This window comes from Capsicum annuum, chromosome 6, assembly GCF_002878395.1.
Source record: "Capsicum annuum cultivar UCD-10X-F1 chromosome 6, UCD10Xv1.1, whole genome shotgun sequence".
In the NCBI taxonomy this organism is placed as follows: domain Eukaryota; kingdom Viridiplantae; phylum Streptophyta; class Magnoliopsida; order Solanales; family Solanaceae; genus Capsicum; species Capsicum annuum.
In genome coordinates, this window is record NC_061116.1 from 197,758,596 (window position 1) to 197,766,577 (window position 7,982).

The 7,982-nt window shown below is 35.8% G+C and overlaps 2 protein-coding genes across 2 annotated transcripts in view; one reads left to right on the forward strand and one right to left on the reverse strand.

Moving 5' to 3' along the window:
- The first annotated feature begins 1,246 nt into the window (after nt 1–1,246).
- Nucleotides 1,247–4,008, forward strand: LOC107876059 (exocyst complex component EXO70A1). Its single transcript, XM_016723041.2, has 2 exons — nt 1,247–3,430; nt 3,572–4,008. The coding sequence occupies exon 1, from the start codon at nt 1,446–1,448 to the stop codon at nt 3,237–3,239; it is 1,794 nt and encodes a 597-aa protein (XP_016578527.1). The 5' UTR covers nt 1,247–1,445; the 3' UTR covers nt 3,240–3,430; nt 3,572–4,008.
- Nucleotides 4,009–6,404: 2,396 nt separating this feature from the next.
- The window catches only part of LOC107876060 (sm-like protein LSM1B), a 5,547-nt gene continuing 3,969 nt past the window's right edge, over nt 6,405–7,982 (reverse strand). The window contains exon 5 of the mRNA XM_016723042.2: nt 6,405–6,914. Within this exon, the coding sequence (XP_016578528.2) occupies nt 6,837–6,914 (78 nt within the window). The 3' untranslated portion in view covers nt 6,405–6,836. The remainder of the gene's footprint in view (nt 6,915–7,982) is intronic.

The window sequence follows — 7,982 nt, forward strand, 5'->3', positions numbered from 1 at the left end:
TTCATTAAATTCTTCATTACTCCTTTCATGCACTTAACCTTGTAACTTGTATAATAGAAAAAAAAAAAAAAGAGAGAGAGAAAAAAGAAAAAATGACAAAAAAAAAGGGGAAAAAAGACGAAAAAAAAGGAAAAAGAAAAGAAAAAATATTACCACTTTTTGATATGGTATATTCATTAAGAAAATAATGATTGAAATAATAACTTTACCAATATTATTTTAATTAATTGATGTTTAGTACTTCTTTCATTTCGTATTAATTGATCTTCTTTTTAAACATGTATGTTTTAATTTAGTTGTCTAAGTTCGATTTTGTTATTACCAAATGGTAAACTCGAAACTCAAAAGGGTTAATGGTGGTAAGTGAAATTCTATACTACCTCCTTTCGTTCGGTAAAAACAGTGTGCGCATATAGGACAAAACAAGAGTTTTTTTTTTTTTTGGAAACTGAAGGAAAATTCGAGCCGCTATACCCTCTGTCCTTCGGGTGAGTACTGTGTGTGCACTGGGTAAACGAGCACTCTGTGGTGAGCACTGTGTGCGCACTGCGTAAACCCCTTAATGTGCAATAGCTCGCAAATCACACAGGAGATGTAAACTACACTAGGTAAACCCCATGCGACGAGCTCGATTAAGAAGACATTAGTGTTGGCTCGAACCCGCGACCTCCGCTATGAAAAGTCCCCTCAAACCAATTCAACGACCCCTTGGGGGCGACAAAACAAGAGTTACTCCCCATCAACGTAATTTTTTTCTCCTTCATTCTTTAAAGCTAAAATAACTCGATCACTAAATTAAATTAAATTCTAAAAGACATTTTAAATCAGCCGTCGGAATATTCAAATGATTCCTCCGCCGGTGAAACAATTGATTTTAATTTTGTCATAATTCAGTTTTAAACTAGTAAAAAAGATAGCACAATGCACTAAAACTCTTACTATGCATGAGATCACTAGTAGAATTAAATTTAAAAAAATTTATTACGATGTCTTACTACATTTTTGCAATAGAATATTTTCATAACTTAAAATCATAATATAATGATAACATGACATTAACTTTATTAATTATATCAAATTAAGTTCCCCTTCGACTATCTCAATTACTTCAACTCACAATATCTTAATCACATAATAATAATTTTATTGTCACTGCAGAATTAATCTTAGTGTTTTCGTAATTTGAACACGTAAACTGAAGCTGTTCAAGTATATTAGAGCTCCAGTAATAGTATATTTTTAAATTTCAGATTAGTATTATTAGTACCATTACCCTTTCAAATAGAAATTACTCAACCCCCGGAGAGACGACAAAATAAACCTCTCAAATACACCTTCGCCTCCATTTTTGAATTTCTTATTATCATTCATTCATTCATTCATTCATTATTCCTCTCTAAGCTCACAAAAATCATTTTTTTCGATTCCAATAACTCCTAAAACCAATGAAACCACCGGGAAACGACGTCGTTGCATTTGAATCAGCTGAAAAAATAATCCTCCGGTGGGATTCCACGGCGTCGGAAGACGCTAGAGAGAAAATGATCTTCGCCGGCGATCGCCATGAGATCGATCGGTACTTACAAGCCGTTGATGAAATCCAACGGTCAATGGAGTCCGCAACACTTTCCGATGACCATAGCAAAGCCAATAGTGCGATCCAGATCGCTATGGCTCGGCTTGAAGATGAGTTTCGTAATATCCTCATTGCTCATACGACACCTATTGAAGCTGATTCTCTTACTGATAGTAGTCCTTTGCCTGGCGATGACTCTGAGGATGACTCACCGTTGACTAAGGACTTGGAGCATCAGGAGCGTAGTACAAGCAGCGTTAGCTATCGATCTACGAATAGTATTCGTGAAATCGATCTAATGCCTTCTAATGCAATTTACGATCTCCGATGCATTGCTGAGAGAATGATTCTCGCTGGATATCTCCGGGAGTGTATTCAGGTGTATGGCAGTGTACGCAAGTCTGCAGTGGATTCGAGTTTTCGTAAACTCGGGATAGAGAAGCTGAGTATTGGAGATATTCAGAGATTAGAATGGGAGACACTGGAGACGAAGATACGAAGGTGGATACGAGCTGCAAAAGTATGCGTTCGGATACTTTTCGCTAGTGAGAAGAAACTCTGTGAGCAAATCTTTGAAGGTTTAGCTACTGCAACGGATGATGCTTGTTTCATGGAGACAATTAAAGGTCCAGCTATTCAGTTATTCAATTTTGCTGAAGCTATTAGTATTAGTCGTCGATCACCGGAGAAATTGTTTAAGATATTGGATCTTCATGATGCTTTATCGGATTTATTGGTTGATATTGAGATTGTTTTTGATTCGAAGTCTTCGGAGTCAATTAGGGTTCAAGCTGTAGAGATATTATCTAGGTTAGCAGAGGCAGCAAGAGGGATATTATCTGAATTTGAAAATGCAGTGCTTCGAGAACCTTCAAAGGTTCCTGTACCTGGAGGGACAATTCATCCCTTGACTAGGTATGTTATGAACTACATAAGTCTAATCTCGGATTACAAACAGACCATGTCTGAATTGATTGTATCAAAGCCGTCAACGGGGTCAAGGTATTCGAGTGATCCTAACACACCTGATATGGATTTTGTGGATGTAGAATCACAGACCCCGTTAGCGCTTCATTTGATCTGGATTGCTGTGATTTTGCAGTTCAATTTGGAAGGGAAATCGAAGTGCTATAGAGATACTTCATTGGCACATTTATTTATGATGAACAATGTACATTATATTGTTCAGAAGATTAAAGGGTCACCGGAGCTAAGGGAAATGGTAGGGGATGATTGTTTAAGGAAATTAACAGGGAAATTCAGGCAAGCAGCTACGAACTATCAGAGAGCAACCTGGGTGAATGTTTTGCATTGTTTGCGAGATGAGGGTTTACATGTTAAAGGCAATTTTTCATCCGGGGTGTCTAAGAGTGCATTGAGAGAGCGGTTTAAGACCTTCAATGCTATGTTTGAAGAGGTACACAGGACTCAGTCCACGTGGTTGATACCGGATACTCAGCTCCGGGAGGAGCTACGTATTTCTATATCTGAGAAGTTGATCCCAGCTTATAGATCATTTCTTGGAAGGTTCAGGAGTCATATTGAGAGTGGGAGGCATCCGGAAAACTATATCAAGTATTCTGGTGAGGACATTGAGACTGCTGTCTTGGATTTCTTCGAGGGGTACCAAGTTTCACAACACATAAGAAGAAGATCTCAGTGAAATGATATAAGTTTCACTAATTAGAATCATAGGACATTCTTTGAATTTTTTTGTGGAGTAATTTAGGAGGAGCTGAGGTTCTGGCGTTTTGGTTATTATGGAGTTCATATATTGTCGCGCAATGCAGAACATTTTGGGACGATCAGCTGTATCTATGATAGTCTCTGCCTCTGCCTAAATGCTCCTGCCCTGTAAGCGCAAATGTTGTTGTATTTCTTCCATATGTTCGATTTTATTTCGATTTGTCCATATCTGAATTGGTGCATTTGGTTTTACTCAGAAATTTTTGAGCCGTCAAAATCATGAATACAGAGTTCCGTTTATCCTTGCAGGTCACCCTCTAGCCCATGCTTAACGTAATCTGAACATTGAAGGCAACATTTCTGGACAATATCCCTAACTACTGAATATTTGGAGCAAACTTAATTTCAAAACTTCATTAACAATATCATAATTTATAGTATTTCCCTTGCTTCTTTTGAGCTGGGGGGGTCTATTAGAAACAACCTTTTTACCTCAGAGGTAGGGTAAGGTCTGCGTACATCCTAACAGTGGGTACGTTTTTGTAGTTGTATAGTATTTCCCCTGCTTTATTCTTACTGCTTACAAGTTAAGGTTTTCATCAGTGAAACGAAAACAGTTCTTCACGATTTTCCAACTACAACACTGGAATTTCTTGCTGCATGACAATTTACTTATACATTTGGTAAAGCCCCATACAGAACTATTGGAGTTTTTAGTATAGTTGTACACTTTACTGATTGGAACATAAGAAGTAGTGCTTCTACTTTATAAAAACAATAAAAAATAAAAGAAGGATAAGTGGTGCTTATTTAGTTGTTGTTGGAGATAAAAAGAACCTACCAATCACTTCAATTGTTCTATTCTCTCAAACATGAATGCTTACCTTATCTCTAAATGAAAGAAGAAGAATTGCAACTCTGAAAGTTTTGTTAGTCACAACACAATAGAAGTGGCTATTCCCTGCTTGCTTGCCTGGAGCGTTGTGTTAATCAGCTTTCTGAAGTGCTTCAGATTGTTAATTTACAAATGTATGTGCTAAATTTGTTAGTATATCATTTGCAGTTATACAATCTTTCTACATATCTTCATTACGCCGCATTCCTTGTCTCTCTGTATTCTGTAACATTAACTATTGCTAGACCCCAGGGCAGATCTACCATGTAATATGTTGGTTCGTGTTGACCGTGATATCCTGTAACTTTTCGACTAGGAAGGTTGGCTGCCTTATTCCTTCTAGCTGGTCTTTCCTACGATACCATAACATGATATTTTGAATTCTGCTTCGTACATTTGAAAGGTCAAATAAGGCTGACACTTTGATTCATCACTGTTCAATGTTCAAGGGTCCAAATTTGTCTTCAGCCGCCAATTCCAAGAGGTGTAAATGGTCCACAAAGATTCAAATGTATTCTGGGAAATTTTCAAATAGAATGAAAAATAGAAATATTCCCTAGCTTGTTGTAGGTTTGGTGAATAAACAAACACTTGATGAGATCTAAAGCATATAGAGAACAAGGTTTGTCGACCCCCAATATGGAAAATGTTTTTATCTAATTGCTCGTCTTCTCTCTTTTGGGAATGTTGCTTTGCCACGTTACACACAGGGATAGATTGTTACTCCCGCCATTCCTTTTTAGTTCGCATGGTTTCCTTTTTTTTTTTTTTTTTTTTTTTTTTAAGGTCGAATGATACAAATTTTGACTAACATTTTCAGATGTATTTTTTAATCACATTTAAAAGGAAAATTGCAGTTTTTAATTTCAAAATAGTATTGAATTAATGTAATCTAAATTAACTTTGAAAACTAGTCAAACTAAATCTTGAAAAACAAAATATGCCACTTAAAAAAGGGACGGGGGAAGTATATTTTGTCCAGTGTCTGGTGGCTTTGGGTATTATTAACTAAAATAAGGATAAAACGTATTTCAAATTCATAAAACATTAATTGGTTACTTACAATAACATGTTCAACAGCCGGTCCTCTTTAAGCCCAAAATAATGAATTAAGGGATGAAACAAGGAAGGGAAATCAGACCCAGTCAAATGGGTAAGAAAGTATTGACAAGTCAATTATGTACTACTCATTCTTCTGGTCAATCGATTTTGCTGTTTTCGTTCAATATTTCTAGAGACGATGACTCTGAATGTTCTATTTATTTCCCAGTCAAAATAACTGACCAGCAAGACCTCGACTCTATGTCAATGTACAAGAGCTGAAACTCTAGAATAGAATGTCCAAAAAAAAAAAAAAAAGAATCACTTAATCATGTTAAATAGAATTTAATATAAATATTGAATGCGAACAAATGAGAAGAGACGCAGGGGTCAAAGTCACCTGGGGGAGGTTCTGAGTTCCGTTCTCCTAGATGCACTTTCACCTAACTTGTAGTATTACATTGAATATGTTGATCTTGTAATGCGAATTAATATTTTTTAAAAAAAATTAGAGAACTTTTTATCCTTTTAGCTGAATTCCTTTTCTTATTCTTATAATCAAATACCATGCTTTCTGGCCTCACAGATGGAGAAAATAGGGATTTGAAGGAAAACTCTGATCACACATTGAAAAACGAATTCCTTCGACTTAACGTAATCGTCAAAAGGTATGTACTTTTCCTTTGTTTCTTTTGCACTTGTTGGTCAAATACACAACTTTCAGTCCCCATCCTTACAGACCATATTCTTTACTCCCTCCATTCCAAAATAATTGAATTGTTGAGTGATTTTTTAGTGTTCAAAATAAATGAATTGCTCAAAATCCAAGAGAACTGTTCAAACTTTGTTCCATATTTCCCCTTTCATTTAATGAAAGTTCTTAAGCACTTCATATTTTCTAAAAGAAAAGATTAAGAATCATTAAAAGGATAAAAGTGAAAAGTAATCTATAAATTATGTCCTCAGATATTTTTCTTAAAGGGTGGGCCAACTGCCATATCTAACAATTCAGGAGCAATAAATTAAGAATTTTCTACAATGTTTAAATTGTTGTCCTAACTCCTAATTAGGGGATAGTCAACTGGTGAAATTCAAGTTCATGTTGTAAGCAAAGTAGTTTTCAAAGAAAAAGTCACATCACGAATTGCCTGAAAAGAAGAAGAATTGAGTTCTGAAGCAATGCAATAACAAACGACGCAGAGAAAATATAAACAAAAGAGCTCCTATTTCAACAGGATACAAATGCTGAATCCAGGTTAGAGTCTATGATACAATTCACCATAGACGCTGAATAAGAGAACAATGGAAGAACGTTGAATCACGTATACCATCATTCATAGTCTAGCATTCTCCATACCATCAACAGGTCAACTACCTGTACTACCAGAAAGATGATCCTACCAACCATACTCGAAACATCTAACAGAGGAAACATAAGAAGATAGCAACTCTGTTCCCACCACAGCAGCAATCATGTACTGTAGATGTTACAATGAACACTTACACATACAGGGTACAGCCAGTAAGAAAAGAGGAACCGAGTTGTAGTTACTTTTTGCCACCACCAAGCAACCGCGATAATATTTGCGGAAGGCATGCCATGATTCCAACCTGAGCCTGGTATGAGAGCAAGAAACTTCAATCCATATCAAGGAATTCCATCCTCTTTCTCATTGTACCTTTAAGATCTGAAGCCTCCCTTTCTGCTTTTTGGGCCTGATATCCACAAGAATCAGAGATGGAACTCAAGATGATACCTCGATAATTCACATGAAAGAAGATACAGAGTGAAAGGAAATGGAGAAAACATTATTATACGATTTCAAATAATAATGCTCATTTGTATGCAGTTAACGGCTTTAGAGCCTGTTTGGATGGGCTTATAACTTATGGCTTTTGGCTTAATTTGGCTTAAAAGCACTTTTTTATCTTACCCAAACAGTACAAAAGTGCTTAAAAGCACCTAAAATAAACCAATCTAAACCGTCTTTTAATCTTAATCATTCAAAACTCAATCATTACGTATGTTTGATTCTTACGTCTGAATCTTAAATATTCATATCTTAATCATTAAGTGCGTTTGTTTTTTAACTTTACAACCACTTAATGAGTCTAAATAGATCTGAATCATTCAGATCTATAACAAAGTCTTAATATCACTAAGATACCTTCCTTGTAAAGGATTTCTACAAAGATAGTAGAGGTCACCACTACTCCACTTTCACAGCTAAATGCAGCCACCCACCATAAACAATCACCACTATCTACAACTACAGTTGCCGATCACCAGTCAACTATCACCACCATTGGTCATTATTCGCAATTACCACCACCAAGCACTACTAACTATTACCACCATAAGCCACAAATAAATATAAACCACCACCATCAGCTATCACTATTCTCCACCAAAATTATTACTATGGTACTGCCACCACCGACAACCACTATTAATCACTACTGTTACCACCACCATCAACCAACACAAACCCAATCGGCACCCACAAACACCACCGGTAGCCATCACAACGACCAACTTATATATAATTGTTTTAAAATAACTTATTGATTTAGTGTTAGATTAATTTAGTATTTTATTTGAATTTTATATTTATTCATTTTTAAATAAAAACAAATATACATTCAGATGTTGAGAAAACAAACGGTCTTAATTATTTAGTATTCATTCAAATCTTAATACAACATTTGAATATTCAAATGCGCCTTTAATTCAGACATCTAAATCTTCTCTCTCTCTCTCTCTCTCTCTCTATCTCTCTATCT